Source organism: Biomphalaria glabrata, chromosome 12 (assembly GCF_947242115.1).
Source record: "Biomphalaria glabrata chromosome 12, xgBioGlab47.1, whole genome shotgun sequence".
Lineage (NCBI taxonomy): Eukaryota > Metazoa > Mollusca > Gastropoda > Planorbidae > Biomphalaria > Biomphalaria glabrata.
Window position 1 is genome coordinate 13,968,928 of NC_074722.1, and position 19,875 is coordinate 13,988,802.

Sequence of the window (19,875 nt, forward strand, 5' to 3'; positions counted from 1 at the left end):
AATGCTTTTTTATTGTTATTCTAGATCTATTACAAATTTAATCACATGACTGATCCAAACTAATTGATGCAACTATGCTAAATATAAGCTTTTTATAAGAAAAAAAATTAAAATATTCTCTTGTTTCTTTAGTGTTGGTAGTAAGACCACGTAGTCTATGCCAGTCTAGGCTTCTTGGATACGACTATGCCACACAAATATTCCTAGGCGTCCTTTTGACAAGGGCCGCTACTAGTTTAATTTTAGTTACTGAAGAAAATTGAAAGGATCGTCCCCCTTTGAGCAGAGGCGGCCTGAGTGTCAAGGCGAGTCGGGCTGCGATAGTAGAAGTTATTATTATCTACTCATTCTACTGTGTTGATTTTTCATGAAAAATAAAAAGGGCCATCCAAAACGGACGAATGGTGGCAGCTGAATAGGGAAGAACAGGTGACAATCGCTAGGTACAGAACGGGACACTGTCCAATCGGTGCCTATTTTGCTAAATTTAAACCAAACTTCGACTCTCGCTGCAGGCATTGCCAGGACGATGTCGAGACAGTAAACCACATCCTTTATGAGTGCGCAACACTACACCCTACACATGGCCATATGAGTGAAGCAAAAGCCTGGTTTGCATGAGGAGCTGGCTCTGTACGGAGACAGAGAAGCTCTGAGAAGAACTGCCGCTTTCCTTGTCCGTGTTATCAGAGAATAGAGTTCTCAACACGGTGCCCCAGTGCGATGAGACTCACACGGCTACGTAATGTAGTCAAACTGCTAATAGTAACTGTACCTACGTAAGGTACTTTGTTTTGTAACTATAAAAAGGCGTACAGCATTAGAGGCGGACGGGCGTACTAGTGTGATATGGTACGGTAGGCCTATATTATATTGTCTACGCTTACAGCTCCTGGCCCCGTGTATGACACTATAATAGCTCGCCCAGGGCTCGCGTATGACAGTCTTCCGGGGCCCCGATCACTCATGCTTTGAGTGTTTTTAAGAATATAACCATTCTTTCATAGGAAACGCATTTACTTGTGCAGCTACATTTTTCCCCACAGCACAATCGTAACCAGGGCCGGATGGATCTGGATTCGATGCTCTTGGGTAGGTAATCTTGAAGCCATATATAATATGATTTTCATGGCTCTGATAGTTTACTGTGGGCTATAGTTTGTATGGAAGTGGTCTAGATTTATCACGCATCAATACAATTCCATAGTCTTTAGGAAGACTTAGGCCTATATATCACGTGATATAGGCCTATATCATTATAATTATATGTAGCTTTCATATTATCTAGAGAACACAAAATATTTGTAACACAATCTGATATCTCCTTTCCTCTCTCCCCCCAAGAAGGTCTCACTATCTTTGATTAAGCCTGCACGTGTGACCTTGAATACACCAATTAACCCTCTGCTGAGTCTGATGCCTACAACGGTAACCATAGATAGATATATCTATATATATATATAATCTATGCCAATATGGTTATTATGGTCTTTAGCCTAGGCTATTTATTTTATTCAATATTTTATTCATACTAAATACGTTTCACAAAAAAAAATGTTAACAGGTTTATTTTCGAATTATGCGTATTTCAAAAATACAATTCATATCTCTGTCTTGGACATTCGAATCGTATTGTACTTTTAATCCTAGATCTAGTTGACCTGAGAGTGAGATTGAAAGAAATCAAGAACAAGACGAGGTCATAGGTTAATCTATTTTCGTTTCAGATGAGGTCAGCTGAAGCTCAACTTTTAATAAACCAAGTCAAATATCCAATCTATAAAGGAACGTGCAGTGTTAAAAACAATGATAGCAATGAAAATATGGATTTAGATCTAGATCTACATTCTATCTAGAGGATCTAACTTCTTAGTGTGCACTTAGTTCAATCTTTTGACTTCTTACCAAGACTGTAATTTCTATAGTGATACGTTGTTGCTACAGTCTAGGACACTCTAGGCAGTCTAGGAATAGATCTCTTCTCTACTATTATTGCCACTGACTTGTCATCACACTCACACTAGGTGACTAGTGTAGTACTCAGTCTCAGTAGTCACAGTCACAGTGCCGTTTCCATAATTCCAGTGAATCATGGTGAATTGAATGAGTGATGATTGTTATGGGAATTTTTAGTCTTTGTTGTACTTGTAGTTTTAATAACTTAAACTTTTTCACTAAAATCGACGTTTCAGTTCTTCAATCACAGTCAGACGCTGATCTAGTTAGATCTAGTCTAGTGCTCATCACTCAGTGATTCACTGCATTTTATTAAAGGCATTCTTTATTAAGATGGCAACAACTTGTAGGATGCAATGCTCTATTTTAATTTTACCCAAAAAAGTGTTTCAACTTTCACCTGTGATACTATGTCGTTCTTTATCCGACGATTTCCACAAAAGAAATGAGATTGGCAACACAAACTCTCATGGACGTTCACAAGATGTGAGGAAGGAATTTCGAAATGTAACCAGTTTTTATTATCAAAGTGCCATAGATGCTGCTGCTATGCAGGTTAGTCAAGATACCAGCATTAAGTATTTTAATATAATATATATAGATAATATATATATATATTATATTTAAAAAGAGTGCTTACTAAAGCTTAGAGGTTACGTTATGTAAAGAGATCAACACTATCTAAAATTCTAAATTGTATTCTACAGCATTTTATTTATTTCTCTGTGACAACAGAACATATATATATACACAATAATACATGTAGACATTAATAATATTTAATTAATGAACAGAATTGTAAATAAAATAAATGAAAAATGGAGGAGCTCTCATCCAAATCACAAGAAAGATGATGCTTACTATAAGCTATCCCGACAAGACCGACGTCTAATCTTTCGACTCAGGACCGGACACAACAGAATGCAACAACACTTGTACCGGAAACTCAAAATTGGAACCAGTGAAATCTGCCCATGTGGAGTATCCCCAGAGAATGCTGACCACGTCCTCCAAAACTGCTCTCTTTACCAAAAGGCCTGTTTAAGACATTGGCCCCAAATCACCCCAATAGAAAGAAAACTATATGGAGAGCTCCCTGATGTGGAAACCACTGCACAGTTCATCTCATGTATTGGTCTAGTCATCTGAACACTCCAACATAACAGTGAGAATGAAGAAGAAGAAGAAGAATGAACAGAGACTTTGTAGAACATTGAAGAAGAGTCTCATTTTATTACATCACATCCTTTGAAATAAAAGTACTTTCTCACAAAAACATTCGCAACAAACAATGCCGCAATATAAACATATTAGCACAATATATATATTTTTATATATAGTCAGGGCTTTTTTTTGTGACGGTACACACCGGTACGGTGTACAGCACCTTTTTGAATGTGGGGGGAAAATGTATTACTTTTCTTGTATTTTAACGTATATTATTAATTTATTAGTAGTTAAAAGTTAGGCAATCAATCACTGAGTACGGGCACCTTATCACTGAGTACAGGCACCTATTTAAAAAAAAAAAAAAGCACTGTATATAGTTATATATCTTACCTCAAACATCTATAGCAGGGGGTGGCATGGTTCAAACGCAATACCAATGAGATAATATTTCTGTGCACATACCACATAACTAGACAGCCATTTATACATGGCCTAAATTGTGCCGATGTGCCAAAAACTCAAACTCATACTATACATATTATATATATATATAAATATATATATACATTATATGGATTACATCTAAGTAGGGTTGGGTTTGTAAGTTTAAAGGCTTTTTTTCTTGTCATTTTGTACACGTCTCTCCTCCCCCTGCTCCAACCTAATAACAAACAAAACAAAAAAAAAAACATGGTAATATTAAACATACACTCAGTTTCAGTATCATGGCTTTAATCTTAAAATAGTCCTACCCCTTTCCATGATTATTAGCTAAATTTTGTGTGTATGCTAAGTGACCTGAAAAGCCTAGTGATATCCTTTAGGGTACTCACATAATTATATAGGCTGCGGATATATATGGATCTAGGGCTACACTGTAACATGATAAATTATAAACAAAACAGTAGCAAACCAAAAGGTTTAGTTCGAAGATACAAGACCAGCAAAACAACACTTACAATTTTACTTCACAGATAAGCGTGGCCCTTCACAACCATGTTTTTGCAATGTTTGGATAGAGGTATTTATAAATAAGGACTTAAAATCTGAAAATTTCATTTTAATACATTTAATATAATTAATATGTTGGGCCTATTTTATTTGAAACATTAATACTATATATGCACTGTATTTCATAGTATAATATAGTTTTTCTATCGTGGTTTAATGATGACCACTTTTGTCATCCAGAGTGCTGAGGGCTCAGCTCTGGGGTTTTATGCCTCCTCATGTGGCTGGTAGGACCTATGTAGCCTGGAATGTTTGGCTGCACAATGGGGAGATTATTCTAGCTGGAGCTAGTGTCATTGGCCTTGCTTTTTTGCTCTTTTTTCTTCTACCAGCGTGTCATCTCTGCAATTTGTGCGCCTGTTTTCACAGCGCCACGCTATGATGTTCTACTCTATCATTTGATCTATCAACTGATTTGCTCCATTGATGTGCAGAATGCACATTGTATCTAGGTAATGTGAAAATTAATGGTCTCAGTACCATTAAAGTTTAAGTAGGATTAGGCTTAGGGATTTGTGTTGGTGTTAGAGTTAGGGGTAGGGTTAGGGATAAGAATTAGTGTTAGGGGTTAAGGTTAGGTTTATTTCTGTTCTTGAGGTAATTTGCACATAAATCCTAATTATTTTTTTCACTTTAAGGAGTGCCTAGTTGGTAATGTACACTCTGTCCTAGGTAATTTGCAAATTATCTAGGTGATGTGAATAAATTAAACAATTTCTAAAAGTTAAAAGACAATAAATTTAAGTTGAATTAAAAAATGCTTTTTGTACTTTGTGTAGCTGTGAATGTGAACATTGCAGACACATTTTATTTATTACTTTGAATGTTTGATTTAATGGGCTTATAATAGAGAAAATTTAGTACTGGTCAGAGATTTAGTGATTTTTTAAAATATAAACTCACAGCATTAGAATTGCATAATTGAGATTCAACCTAGATTCAAGATTGAATGTCAATCAAGTTTTTTGTGAAGAAATGTATACCAGATCCGGAAAATACAAAAATGCACACTGAATCCTACACTATGACCTGGTGCCAGAGAGCTCTAGCTGCTTCTCCTATCCATGGGCTATGGACCATACTTTGTTTAGTCCGAAGCACCTCCTTCAATATTTCACATGACTACCTATTTAAAAAAAACAAACATGGTAAAGAAATCTTATTTTGTCAATTTTTTTTTACCCACTATATATATATTGTAAAATTAAAACAATAATTTTAATGTTTTAAAAAATCACTAAAAGGAAACAATAATTTTTTAAATTTATTTTTTATTTGCTTTATTACTGGTTAATATTGTGATATTAATTAATTGATTAGGAGTACACTGCAGTTATTTGATATTGAATACAAGAATGTGTTTGTCTTGTTCACAGTTACAAATCTTTAGGTGACTGAAAATGGTAGCTATCACATTAAAATAAAATTGACACCTAATTTGTTGTTTTTTTTAGCCTTCTGTACGTTTGACACCAGCTGCCATTTTATATTCTGGTAAAAGTCCAGACAGAAGTCACATCTTGGTAAGTATTGAAGACTTATTTGACTGAAATGTACATTTCTTGCCACTGTTTGATTTCTATCCACTGCACTCAACAAAAAATAGAGTTGATCAATTCATGCTAGATATTTGAACGAGGTGGCATTTTGGTTGTATTATTAATGGATATTCCTGATTTCACCTGGCTGACATGGGAACGTTGATGTGATGTTGTGTTCCCACCTTCTTAACATTGGCCACAGTTACAGGTGAACCTATTTCACCAACCTTATAGAGTCTCTAGAAATTTTCATAGTTAGCATTGCTGTGATAAACACCTGGGGCTGAAATAGGAAATCTATATGAAAACATATTCTTATCATATTTACAGCACAAACCAAAGAGTAGTCACATTACAAAATAGTGACATAATCTACATTGGGAGAACATGTTGTGTTCATTATAACTGCTGGCTATAGTTTAACAATGCACAACTTTTTGTTATTGTGTCAGTGTAAGCTTGAGTGATTTTATGAGGTATTAACCTAGAAATGGTTTAACCTCAGTGAAGAAAAGATGTTATTTATTTTCACAAACATTTAGCATGTGATAACTGTGTGAACATTGTTGAACACCATTTTGTTCTCCCATAGTATTTTGTGATGACTGGATTACAAGTCATGGATAAAAAAACATCCTTCAACTTCATTGAAATTAAAATACTTCTGACTAGATTAGTCATTTTTTCCCCTTAATTCATTTTCTTCATGCTTCCTTGGCCTCCTGTTAGACACCTTATTTATATAGGTTAGTTATTTAGCGACGCACCATAGAAGACGCATATTGAACGGGACTAGTGACGTTTGGGATATGTTGGGTTAGAGACCGGAAAATCAGTTAGCGATAGAATATTCCAGGGTAACGACGTGTTTAGTGACAGAGACTTCTACTGTGGCCTTTTATCAGAATAAATCCATGTGAACTTGTTCATCAGTGTTGACTACATCTCTTCACTTGTTAAAACAGGTGTTGTTTTATTCTATATGTATTGTTGTTCAACTACACGGAATACACCCGAACAATTACACCCAAACGCCTGCAGAGTAATTGGTTGACTTCAAGACAGCCTGAATAAGCAACATCACACTCCTTATCTTTTATTTTTTCACCTGGTGAATATAATCTCTTACAATTTTAAGTAAACATACATCTGACTAGATATTAGCTTAAAATAAAATTTGGATTTGAGAAACTTACAAGATATAAATCTCTTCACACAAACTGGCACATGGTGGTGTGTGTGTGTGGGGGGGTGCCTTTTTCCTCTTGTGTCTTTTGCCTTTACATTTTCTGTGTTCCACTTGAAACTTATTTTCCTGTGTTGACTCAAGTCTTCATTATGAAGGAGGAGCTTGAAGCTATATCAGCCTGGTCGAAGGTTATAGGCTGCTTTCCTTCTGCTCTCTGTCAGTCTCTTGTGGAATGATGCTAGCTTGAATATTGTTAGCCTCTTTGTTCTCTTAGTCGATGAATTGATTCCTTCAATGTAACTGCCCATATCTCATCATTGTATCAGCCATACATAGTTCACAAGCAGCATTCATTCTCTTGTCAAACATTATGTAAGATCTAGACCAAGATAGCTTGTGCTCTTTTGATAATGCGCCTCATTCTTGAACCTAATCATTATCACATCTTCTTTTAAGATTAACATCTCAAGACATAATAGACAGCATAAACTAAGGATGGAGGGTGGTGCTGTAGCAGGTGGTCCCATAACATTTGTTTTCTTCGTGCTAATAGTCAAGCCATATTCTTTACAGGCCTGAGAGAAGCGGGACATTAGTGACTGAAGTTCCTCTTGCGTGTGTGCCACTACCGCTGTGTCATCCGCGAATAACATATCTCTTACGAGGGTGGTTCTGATTTTAGTTTTGGCCCTCAGTCTGGCAATATTTAGGAGTTTGCCATCGAATCTGGAATGGAGATAGATACCTTCGGTGGATTTGTCAAACGCGTTGTGGATTAGCAGTGAAAATAGTATTCCAAAGAGGGTTGGGGCCAGGACACATCCTTGTTTAACTCCGCTGTTTATACTGAAACTTTCGGAGCTGGCACTGTTGAATTGCACTGTACCCATCATATATAAGAACCTATGAAGTTAATAAATATATATTTTTTTTATTATTATTTTTTATTCCATCATGTCACATTTCCTCCTCTCTTCAGCCATTTCATTTCAAACCGTAGCTCGGTGTTTGTGCATATTTTATAGTTTCAATACCTGGAATGTTATTTACCCCCTGTCCTTTTAAACATTTCCCTCACTTCTTAAGTCTCATTGGCATTCCTAGTTGCAGACGTCTGTGGAGTCAATTAGCCCCTTTCAGAAATCACATACACGCACCATATAGGCTACCACTTTCAGTGGGGGGAAAAAAGACATTTAAAAAGGAGGGGTGGCAACAACTATGAAACACGCCATAAATCAAACGAAAATATCTCTGTGCCTCCCTGAATAACCCCTCGCATTATAGTTTTAGACATGCATATCTACATGTACTTTAGAATGGTATAGTTTGTTTGGCCTTGCGCTCAAAGTGATTCAGAGCAGGTGACTATTCTATGTGTATTGTCTCCCTATTCGAGATTGTTATTAGGCTGGTTATTGCAGCCCGGCCCTAACGTTCCAATTATCAAGAAATTTGTCTCCAATCTAAAATCATAATAATCGGTACCTTTTAAAAGTACGGTGTGTGTGCAGTGCTCATTTCTTCATCGCCGTTATAAATTATCTCAAACAAAAACAAGGAATGTGTATCTGGATCTAGTCTCCTGGAGTTTGTTGATAGTTCAATGGCTAATTTATTTACCCAATTAAATGTTATATCAACATTGGAGTCAGTCCCCGCGTCCATGTTTTTCACATAACGTACAGGTCATCGCGACAAAAAAACCCCGCTGGGGTCAAGAAAGGCTATCAAGCTAAAAATAGATGTAAACAAAAAACAAACAAAAAAAAAAGCTCGCCTCCAAAATAGGACATGATATCTAGGTCAGCCACTCAGCATGTCGCGAGGCGATTGGGGATAATGGCAGCATTAGGCAGTTAGGTATAGATCTACTTAAAGATCGATGCGTTTAGTAATTGTTTTATATGTTTAGCTCTCTCTATATGTACTAGTATAAAGATAAGCGAATTCTAAATAAGGATGGAACAAAAAGATCGAAATTAAATTGCTTGTGATCGATGTGCGCCATAGTATGACCTACATGCTAGACTAGACTTGACCTATTTAGCGGTGCCTGAACTCATGTACAGGCGGCTACGTGATGCACAAACTGCGTAGCTACGTGAGAGAGCCAACGTTAACAGACGAGAGCACTTTCTAGGTCTAGTTAAACCTCTCCCTACACAACTCATGCATCTGCTCGTGCGTGCGCATTGGTCAGTGGCAATTTTCTTTAAGACAAACCTACTGTATAATAGTAAACCGGTATGGGGCAAGAGGGTATAATTGATCTCTGTAACGTACTTTAGAAGATACATGTATTTGTATAGAGATTAGAAAATGTAGATCTATAGGGCTAAATAAACTGACACACTATTATTACACTGTATTGACTTGCTGATGCTATTTAGTCACATTTCAAAGGCCATACTACCATACCATTTGACCCCCCCCCCACTCCCACCCCCCTTTCTCTTTCTTTTCCATATCTTCCTATACCGTACGTATTTCACCATGCAATTTACTTTTTTTAAAACCATAGCGGCTTTTTAAAAGAAAGAGTTTCCATCTAAAACCCTTTTAGGAGTGTTTTCTTTTTTAGTGTTATAATGTCCCATGCTTGACTTACAGAAAAAAAACTTAAAAAAAAAAAAGTACAGGTTTTAAACATCATGCAAGTGTAAACAAAAGATAACCCAAATATTGACAGTTTTGACACAAGTTTTCTTTAACCCTTTTTTTTTATTTGTTTTTTTTCTATGTGCAAACCTAGTCACCAATAAATAACAATAAAATTTTTTAAAAATACTTTAAAAACAAAAGGTTATACAAGTGTAATTGTATTCATTAGTTTGGATCAGTCATGTTATTAAATTTGTATTAATATCTAGATTAACAATAATATAGTTAAAAATATTTTTCCCAATTGTTTTTGTTTAGCGCAATTTCATGCTTTTAGCTTTCTCAATGAGGTATGATCCTACCACTTGTGCAGAACAGTTGTGGAAGGAATGGGCTATATGCTTAAAAAAAAAATTAAGTTGTATGATTTGAATTTGAACTCAAGGACTTGAGCCGCTAGAGCACTAACCACTGTGCCAGAAAAGTGCTTATGAAAATAAATGGTTATTTAGTTATCTAATGCTAGTTTCAAACTTTAAAGCGGCAACCTAACGTTTCTACACAAAGTATAAAGGGGACTAATTCATCTTATACCACCACACTGTCAAGCACAACTTCTTTCCCTTGTTCGGTACAAAACAAAATAATTAATTATCATAGTTAATTAACTAATTTTTTTTTTTTTTAATTGATTCTTGTTTTGTCAGGCACAAGAAATAATTGTGCAAAATTTCAGCTTAATAATAATAATAATTTAATTTATAGAGCGCTGTTAACAAACATGATGTAGGCTCAAGGCGCTGTGATAACATTACAAACATAATCACCAGAGCTAAAATGACAAACTAATCTAAAAAAGTTTTGAACAGATAGGTCTTAATGTTCTTCTTGAATGTAGTGAAGCATGTTGTCTGTCTGATATCAATGAGGAGTGAGTTCCAAACCTTTAGTGCCTGTACAGAAATAGCCCGTAAACCATAACGTTTTAGGCAGAAACGTGGCATCACTAGAAATGTTGAGTCCATGGAACACAGGGACATATGGAGTGATGTGCTGATGACATAGTGTGACCACTTTGTAGTCAATTCTTGCTTTCACAGGAAGCCAATGGAATGAGTGCAAGAGAGCAGTAGCAGAATTTTGTCTTGTTTATCATAGGACAATTTGTGCAGCATTGTTGTGAATTCATTGCAGCTTGGCGATTTTGTCATCGGGTATACCTGCAACCACGAGGTTGCAGTAGTCAATATGGGAGAGTATGAATGCTACAGCTAGCTTTTTTGTTGAATGTCATCAAATATGGAGATTGGGTTTGGGAGAAATAACGTTTATAATCTTTTTACCAGACAGAGTGTGTTGAGATAAGCTTGGCAAAACAAAATTATTGGACTTCAGGGAATTTTTTTGTACACTAAACATTGTTATTTTTCATTTCAACAGTCCAATGTTCATGTAATTTCTCTTATCTAAAAAGATGACTTGCTAGCTAAACTAAAGTTGTAGTGATAGACAAGATACATTGTCTTCAATTAGTTTTGTATACATCTAAATATGATCCATTTCCATTTAGAATATTCCTTTTCTCAGTTTGCATCCCTAATGCCCATACATCATTGGGACCATGTGTTCAGGCAAACATTTACATCCCATGTTCTTGGTGCCTTCTAACTTTGTGCTCCTCAAGAATTATATTTGTTTTGTATCTTTCCATCAGAGAAGTGTCCAGTACTTAAGCAAAGAGTTGCCAGTGAGAATCGCTCACAGGATCAATGGGTTCCGGAACTTGCCATTTATAGTTGGATGTCATCCAATAATTCTTAGCGTTGTAAGTAGATCTTATGCTGTTTTTTCTTTATTGTTAAAGTATTATTTAGCTAAGCACTTGGCCTCCTATTAAGGGTGTTCGAATTTGAATCCTGACTTGCTGAGTTAAGTTTGCCTTGCTGAGCACCTTCTCCATAATACACCCTCATACCACATGTTCACTAATGTGATAGGACCATACCACAAAACGCATGCTATAAGTTATTATAAATAAATAAAATAAATATATAAAGGCAAAAGGGGAAAAAATATGTATGTGTTTTTGCCTATTTTGTATGTTAATATCATCATCATCATCACTTCTTTGAGTTCCTCATGGAACATAGGGCCTCTGTATGTTAATATGCAAGGACAAATTTGTACAAATGCTCTTTCTTCCCTAGCACTATTAGAGCATGGAATGGGTTGCCTGAGCTAGCCAGGAAAACCAGTGACGTGGCAGAATTTAGGTCATTGGTTAATATGCTTGTCTAAATGCATGACGCAGAGGATGTAATCATCTTCTTTTTTGAAGTAACATCTGTATCATATAAGATAAGATATTTTTTGCTACATAGATAAATGTTACCAGTTATGAGTCCCTGATCTAACTATTTTGAATGCTAATTTAAAATTCCCCAAAATGGTAACCAAAGATTTGTTCAGTTCTTTTACACAGTATTTTTATGTTGATATATTTCTCTATAATATATTTTTTTGTTATATATCTGTTATGTATTTCTGCATTGTTATATGATATCTGTTGTTGTGTATTTTCATTTTCATTTACTATGTCCACAGCATGAACTTTTCATTCGTGCTTTCCATATTTTAAGTGATTTCGGTCCAGTGAGTATTTTTTTTTTAGGTATTTAGGTCTTAATATTAATTTCAAGTCTTTTTATTTTCTTTGTTAATACAATTATAAGTTATGAAGTAATTTTTTGTTCCAGTTTGAAAAATACTATGACAGATAAAACATTTTTTTTTCAAACATCCCAGGACAACATAAGGTTATTAAAGATGGAAGTTTATATATTGTTACAGATTTTATACATATGAGAAGTTTTTGAAAATGGAAATATGTAACAGTATTGTTTACATAATTCATGTCAATCACTTTAAAAAAAAAAAACTATTACTATCAAAATTAGTGTTACAAGACAAGCTAGAACCACAGTGGTTGAAAACAATGATGGAACTCTTCAGACTGAAAAAGCTTAGAAAGTGGACAGAATACCATATTGCAAAGGTCTGTATAACTTCGAGATAAATCCCAACTACTGTTTAATCAACAAAACACCTTGGGACAACAAGGACTTTGGCGAGACTCCAATACTAGAAGCAATAAGACCACTTAAAGTTGCAAATCACCTGAAATTGAGAACATACCATCAGAACTTTAAAATAGTGGTTCACATTTAACAAAATGTTGTAGGACACAGGGCCACAAATTATGGGACAAAAAAGCATGGCCAAAAGAATGGAACTTATCTTTAATTATTCCACTGCCCAAGAAAAGAAACTTGAAAAAATGTTAAAACTATAGAACGATAAGTCTGAACAGCCTAGCAAGGTAATAATTCTCAACAGACTCAAGAGAAAAGCTCTGGACATCCTTTCTGAAGAACAGGCAGGCTCAGAATAGCTCAGTACTTCTGGACAACAAATTGGACAAAGTTTTAGGACATCCATAAGAGTGCAACTAGTATGCATTCTCTATCTAGCTCTTTTTAACTTATTTCTGGAGCATATTTATTGTGATGGAAACTCTAGAAGGATTTACTCCTAGCCTGACCATATATCAAGTTTGCAGATGATATAGACTTCATTGGAGAAAATGCAGACCAGATACAAGATCTAACTTCAAAACTGGATGCTTCTGCTGGAGCAGTTGGTTTCGAAATCAGTGCTGAAAAAAGCAAAATACTAGTTGCGGTTGAGATAGTATGAAATGATGCATACAGTTGAATGACCAAACATTAAAAGAAGTTGACTATTTAAATACCTAGGTTCAAACATAACTAGAGATTGAGAATCAATAACAGATAAAAAAAACCTGTTTAAAATTGTCATGAGCTGTGGGAAATCTGGAAGAGTAGCATCAGATTCCAAGTAAAATTAAACCTGTATTCTTCAGTAGTGGTCTCTGTACTCCTATATGGTAGTAAAAGTTGGACTCTGAGGCTCTATATGGCTGTAACATTTGAGGCTGAAAGAATTCAAGCGAGAGTAAATGCTACAGAAAATTGCTGTGTATCAGATAGCAGGAAATGAAGCCAAATGATTTTGTGCTTTTACAAATGAACATTCTGGCTGGCAAAAAGGAAGAACTCCTCAATACTGTGAAGAGATGAAATCTGGGCTTGTTTGGTCATATTGAAAGACATGATTTACTGTTAAAAGTCATTCTTTAGATACAGTGAAGGGTAGTCCAACGAAAAACTATCTGGATAACATAAAAGAATGGACCAGCCTGCTAAGAACAGCTTCTGATTGGGAAAGTAGAGGGATTTTGTTGTGCAAATCGTTACACACCCCACAATGAGATTAGTATTACAAACACACTTATATTTTATTTGGAGGGTCCTGTTCAAGCACGGGAAGAAAAATGTTGACATATCAGAATCAAAATACTGGATGTAGCTGGTGCGATAAAAACAAGTTAACTATGTTGATTAAAGGATTAGAATTATTGTTATCAGTATTAGGAAACAATTTTTTTGTTTATACTTGTGTGTATAGATCAAAGATTTGGAACAAGAAGCTAAATGGGCAGAAACTTTGCGCAGCCTTTTAGATGACCACAAGGATGTTGTCACTCAGCTAGCTGAGGGGTTCTCAGAATGTCGCAAATATGTCAGTGTAAGTAGAAAGCAAGTCATAGTTTAGAATCATGTCTCTTTAAAAGTCAGCAATGTTTTTTTTTTTTTAGTTTTGTCCTGATCCTTGGTCCAGCACTAATACACACTTTGTTATATTAAATATTTGACCAGTTTGGTTTGTAATTGTATTGAAATTCTTTCAAATCTCATTAGTCTACTCATCTAGATAATTGAACTTCTGACACTGGCATGTTGTTTTCCTTGTGATGTCCACACTAATTTGGTTTGTCCTATTGCCAGGACTTTTCCAGAAGTCCAAGTCAAGATAAAAGAACTGTAATATCTGGTCATTTTATTTCACAGGATGAAGCTTTGATCAAAACATTTTTAGATCGAACTTTGACCTCAAGATTGGGAATCCGTATGTTGTCTGAACATCATTTATCATTGCACGATGAAAAGGTTTGAACAATTCATTTTACTCTATGCTTTCATGTGTGCACTCTGAATAACTAGAACATTATGTACCGTTATGTAAATATTTGTTTCTATATATTTAGATTTAGAAATGCTTTAATAGAATATAGTAGAATTATGTTTATAATGAGCCACACCATTTATTGTTTACGAACCTTATGTTAAACTATTACTTACTGAACTACATTCCAATTATACTGTTTCAGCCCAATCATGTTGGAATCATCAACATTGCATTTTCTCCAAGGAAGGCTGTGGAAAAGAAAGCTGAGTTTATCAGGTAAGGAAACCAAATATTGTATTGAAAACATTTAATAAGGTTAACTCATAGTTAGATTTCTGAGTCATTGATAAAGTTTCCATTTGGGACCTAACAACTCTTAAAGCAATTGGAGTGCAGCTCATTCACCCACATGGCTGGGTATATAGAATTCCTGACTAAAAATTAGCAATTACATTCAAATCAGGGACCATCAAATCTCCATTATCCTATCCTTTATTAAATTTATAATAGCCAACCAGGGGAAGGAAATCATTAAACCTCTTTCAAAGTTTGTAGACATTTTGGGAGACCCAGTGGACTTACCAGTCCTGTTTTATTTCATGACTTCAGGAGTGTGTGTATGGCCAAGTATGGAGCAGCACCTTACGTCAAGATCAATGGGCATGTCAATGCCACTTTCCCGTACATACAGCCACCTCTTGATTACATCCTGGGGGAGATTCTAAAGAATGCTATGAGGTAAGTAGCTCAATAGACAGCAATATTTTAGACATGTCCTCTCTCATGTCACTTTTTCTTTTCCATTGGGCACTGATGATGACAACTATAGACATTGCCTTTGTCATAGGATTTAAACAAAAAAGCTAAAAGCAGAAACGTTAAATCTCAAAATAGATTAGTGATAGCACTTTTCATTCTGATTGATTAATGATTAATTTTTTGTGCAGAGCATCAGTTGAGTCACATCTAAATGGTGCTGGTATTCCAGACATCAATGTGACCATAGCAAATAATGACCACCACTTTGTTTTCAGGTGAGTGTATGTCTTTGTTTCACTTTAAACTTCAAATCTATCTTTAGTTAATATATAGATAACTATTAGAGATATATATTGTTATAAACTTGGTGGTGGCACAGAGAGGGGTAGTGGTGTGTGTGTAGTCAGCCGACGCAATTCGCCCCAGGCCAGCGCTAGACGAGCGGTCAACCGTGACGAGCTACGACGGTCAACCGAGTCGAGTATCAACAGGACGGTACGGGAAGGATCGCCGTCGTGAACAGAGCTCATGAGCGTCACGAGAGTTGTAGTCATCTGACCACCTAGAAACGTCGAGTGGCGTTCTGTCCGGTTCGAGAAGGCCAGTAGGGACCCTATATAAAGAGCGGAGGTGTCGCAGTCAAGACGGTTGAGAAAAGGGGCTCAATACAGCAAGGTTCAGAAAGCGGGTTCACGACAGGAGTTCAGAACACGGTCGACTACAGCACAGTTCAACGGTGTGGTTCTGTACAGAGCATTACGACGGTTCAGTGCGGAGTACTGTCAAGTACAGTTGAGACGAACGGCGTCTTGATCTTGGTCTGTGATCGAGTCCGACACAACGAGCCCAAGTGTGTGAAGTCAGTCCCAAACTGTTGAACCCAGTGCAAGACTTGATACGGCGGAACGGTGTTATCAGAGAGATATTTGTTATCGCAGAGCTATTTGTACTGTTCTACGTGCTGCCAATTGTACAGTATTGGCTGTTATTTTATGGACATTAAACCTTTACGTTATTTTGGAGCCCTGACTTGTCAAGTTCTTTAAGTTGGTGGTGTATGGTGCAGTTTGCAGAGAGCCTGGATAGTGAGATTCGTAACAATATTATAGGAGATTACAAATCAGAAATAAAGTAATGAATTGTTTTCACTAAATGTTTGCTAGCTGCTTGTTATGGTCATATTAATTTCTTTTTTTGATGTTTCATCAGAATTTCTGACAGAGGTGGGGGTATTCCAGCCAAGATTGTCCACAAAGTTTTTGACTACAACTTTACCACCAGCGGATCTCTAGTGGATGACAAAGTGGATGGTGGATTGTTTGGACAAATAATGGACAATGGACACACTGGACCTGCACCTGGAAAGATGCATGGGTGAGCTTACAAAATACACTTTGTTTAGTATACAATATTCATATTATAAATATTTGTCTTTTTAGAAAAATCAGAAAATAGATGCTTTTGATCATCCAGCCAACTGCTCAGTAATTCTTTAACATAATCAAGTTTAATGACATTAAATCTTAACAGATATTTCTGATATTATATGTGAATTAAAATAGGTTTTCAAAATTATACAGGCTTTAACTTAATTGTGGGGGCACGGTGGCTGAATTGTTAAGCGCTTGGCTTCCAAACCTGGAGGTCCTGGGTTTGAATCTCGGTAAAGACTGGGGTTTTGAATTCAGGGATTTTTAGGGCACCACTGAGTCCACCCAACTCTAATGGGTACCTGACTTAAGTTAGGGAAAGTAAAGGCGGTAGGTCGTTGTACTGGCCACTTGACACCAAAGAAACAGATGACATTAACATCATCTGCCCCACAGTACACAAGGTCTGAAAGGGGAACTTTACTTTTTTTTTACAACGTAATTGTGATTAATATATTATTTATACTTGTAAAGCCCCCTATAGCTTGCTCATCACCCAATAGTATCAACACTGAAGAATAATACAAGCCTTACTTTGATTATATTTTATTTTCCTTCCATTGTATTGTTATAAACCTGGTGGTGGCACAGATGGGGGTAGTGGTGTGTGTGTAGTCAGCCGACGCAAATCGCCCCAGGCCAGCGCTAGACAAGCGGTCAACCGTGACGAGTTTCGACGATCGGCCGAGACGAGTATCAACATGATGGTTCGGGAAGGATCGACATCGTGAACCGAGCTCAGGAGTGTCACGAGGGATGTAGTCATCTGACCACCCAGAATGGTCGAGCAGCGTTCTGTCCGGTTCGAGAAGGCCAGTAGGGACCCTATATAAGAGTGGAGGTGTCGCAGTCAAGACGGTCGAGAAAAGGGGCTCAATACAGCAAGGTTCAGAAAGGAGGTTCACGACAAGAGTTCAGAACACGGTCGACTACAGCACAGTTCAGCGGTGTGGTTCTGTACGGAGCATTACGACGGTTCAGTGCGGAGTACTATCAAGTACAGTTGAGACGAACGGCGTCTTGATCTTGGTCTGTGATCGAGTCCGACACAACGAGCCTAGTGTGTGAAGTCAGTCCTGAACTGTTGAACCCAGTGCAAGCCCGGAACGAGACGGAGAGGCCAGTGCAAGAGTTGATACGGCGGAACGGTGTTATCGGAGAGATATTTGTACAGTGTACGTGTTGCCAATTGTACAGTATTGGCTGTTATTTATCAACTATTAAAGTGTTACGTTACTTTGGAGCCCTGAGTTGTCAAGTTCTTTAAGTTGGTGGTGTATGGTGCAGTTTGCAGAGAGCCTGGATAGTGAGATTCGTAACAGTATGTTAGGTTGAATAATTTCTTACTATGTTAAACTGTTCACTATCAGCTAATTTTAGTTAAAGCAGAGACAACATCTGGTTTGAAGTTGTGGAAAACTTGTGCTTGCTCAAACCTGTCTTGATGTCGATTAGATTGTTGGAGTCAACAGGGAAAGTTACGCAACTATAACAGCTAGCCTAATTTTACCATTTCGATTACCTAATTATTTTTTTAAGTAATATGTTCTTCACTTTAAAAAATTATGTTTGTCACAGTTTTTATCTTGCCTCTATAGGTATGGATTTGGACTACCAACATCACAAGCCTATGCTAAGTATTTAGGTGGCTCGTTGACTCTAGAAACACTAGATGGGATTGGAACGGATGTGTACCTGAGACTCAGCCATATTGATGGGAGGTCTGAAAGCTTCCGAATTTGAAAGCTGGTTGTTCAGAATAATGAATGGCAAGTGAAGTTGACAAAAGACATGCTGAAAATGTTTATTGTATAAATATAATATATATATATATATATATATATATATATATATCAGTTATAAGGAGGAGAACTGTCTTAAGTAGACTAAGTTGTATTCACATTATCTGTGTTGTTAAGACAGAAAAAACAAGTCATTGTCTCAAGTGCTAGTGATTTGCTTTAGGTTTAGTTCACAACTGAAATGATTATTTTGTTGTTTATTATCTTGTATCCACATCATCAATCTGTTGACAATGGTAGGTGATGGTGTTTTCAGGTCTTCATTTATTCTATTTCAATTTTCTTGTTAAGTTGTACCATTAAGTTTCTAAACTTAGGCATTGATTTCAGCACTAAACTTACTACAGACTATTTGACCACTAGCTGAGATGTGTTCATAGATATGGATCACAGTAAAAGTTTAAAAGCTTGCTAATAATACATATGACTAAGAACATACTGCAAGAATGAGAATAACTATAAATATAAAGTCATTTCCCTTTAGGCACCCTTATTATATAAACTCTTATTAGGACAGATCTTGTGTAAAGAGTTCTGTTTATGGGCTGTTTACCCTTGGCAATGTGTTCACGTCTAGGTTTTCATGTAATATGAATTGCTTTAAACAGGTTAATAATGCTGATAAAAGAGACATGATGCATTAAATGAACTTAAAAAAAAACAGTACCCTCCCCCTTTTCTTTTATCGGTACACACTTCCAAATCTGATTTCTCTTTCTTTGAGAGATTTGGTTTGTTTGTTCCTACTGTTGATCTGATGTTTCTTAACGTGAGGACAAAACTGTTTTAGGCTGTCATTAATTTGATCCAAAAACTTTTTCTCTGCTGAATCTCGTACAGCTCAGGTATACTTGTATATAGGTAATATCTTCTCAATTTGACATGCTTACACACACACACACAAAGGTTATTGCACTTTTAAGACTTACCCAACTTTAGTACATGCACTCAGGTTTCATAAAGGAAAAGGAAACTTGTTAGCCCAGAGCTTTCTTGTTCTTTTAGAAAGTCTCATGTGTGCACATTACAACTTAGCTGTAATTTTGTGCTTTTTGTGTTAGTTATGAAAATTTAATTAAATAAATTGGATAGCTAAATGACAATATTACCTACAACTGATTTTGTTTTCATTTGGAATTGAAGATAAATATAGTATTAATGTTTATAATACTACTTTTCTTTATGTTAAATAAAGGAACTTCTTTTAGCTAAGGTAGGGGTTACTATGAATTTACAATGGTCTTACTTGTTTTTTTAAGTTGAAGATTGGAGTATGCTGCATTTGAAATAAAATTATCTGCTCT

At 36.2% G+C, this 19,875-nt stretch overlaps 1 protein-coding gene across 1 annotated transcript; it reads left to right on the forward strand.

Annotated features, from left to right (window-relative positions):
- Window positions 1-1,635: 1,635 nt before the first annotated feature.
- Window positions 1,636-19,234, forward strand: LOC106075238 (3-methyl-2-oxobutanoate dehydrogenase [lipoamide] kinase, mitochondrial-like). The gene is made up of 11 exons (XM_056006278.1): window positions 1,636-2,511; window positions 5,592-5,660; window positions 11,186-11,296; window positions 12,076-12,123; window positions 14,020-14,139; window positions 14,463-14,561; window positions 14,783-14,856; window positions 15,190-15,318; window positions 15,528-15,614; window positions 16,549-16,713; window positions 18,368-19,234. The coding sequence occupies exons 1-11, from the start codon at window positions 2,290-2,292 to the stop codon at window positions 18,510-18,512; spliced, it is 1,269 nt and encodes a 422-aa protein (XP_055862253.1). The 5' UTR covers window positions 1,636-2,289; the 3' UTR covers window positions 18,513-19,234.
- The last annotated feature ends 641 nt before the right edge of the window (window positions 19,235-19,875 follow it).

Coding starts and splice junctions, on each gene's coding strand:
- LOC106075238 (XM_056006278.1), top strand. CDS start 2,290: ATGGCAACAACTTGTAGGATGCAATGCTCTATTTTAATTTTACCCAAA. Junction 2,512..5,591: donor TAGATGCTGCTGCTATGCAG/GTTAGTCAAGAT, acceptor TGTTTTTTTTAG/CCTTCTGTACGTTTGACACC. Junction 5,661..11,185: donor CAGACAGAAGTCACATCTTG/GTAAGTATTGAA, acceptor TCTTTCCATCAG/AGAAGTGTCCAGTACTTAAG.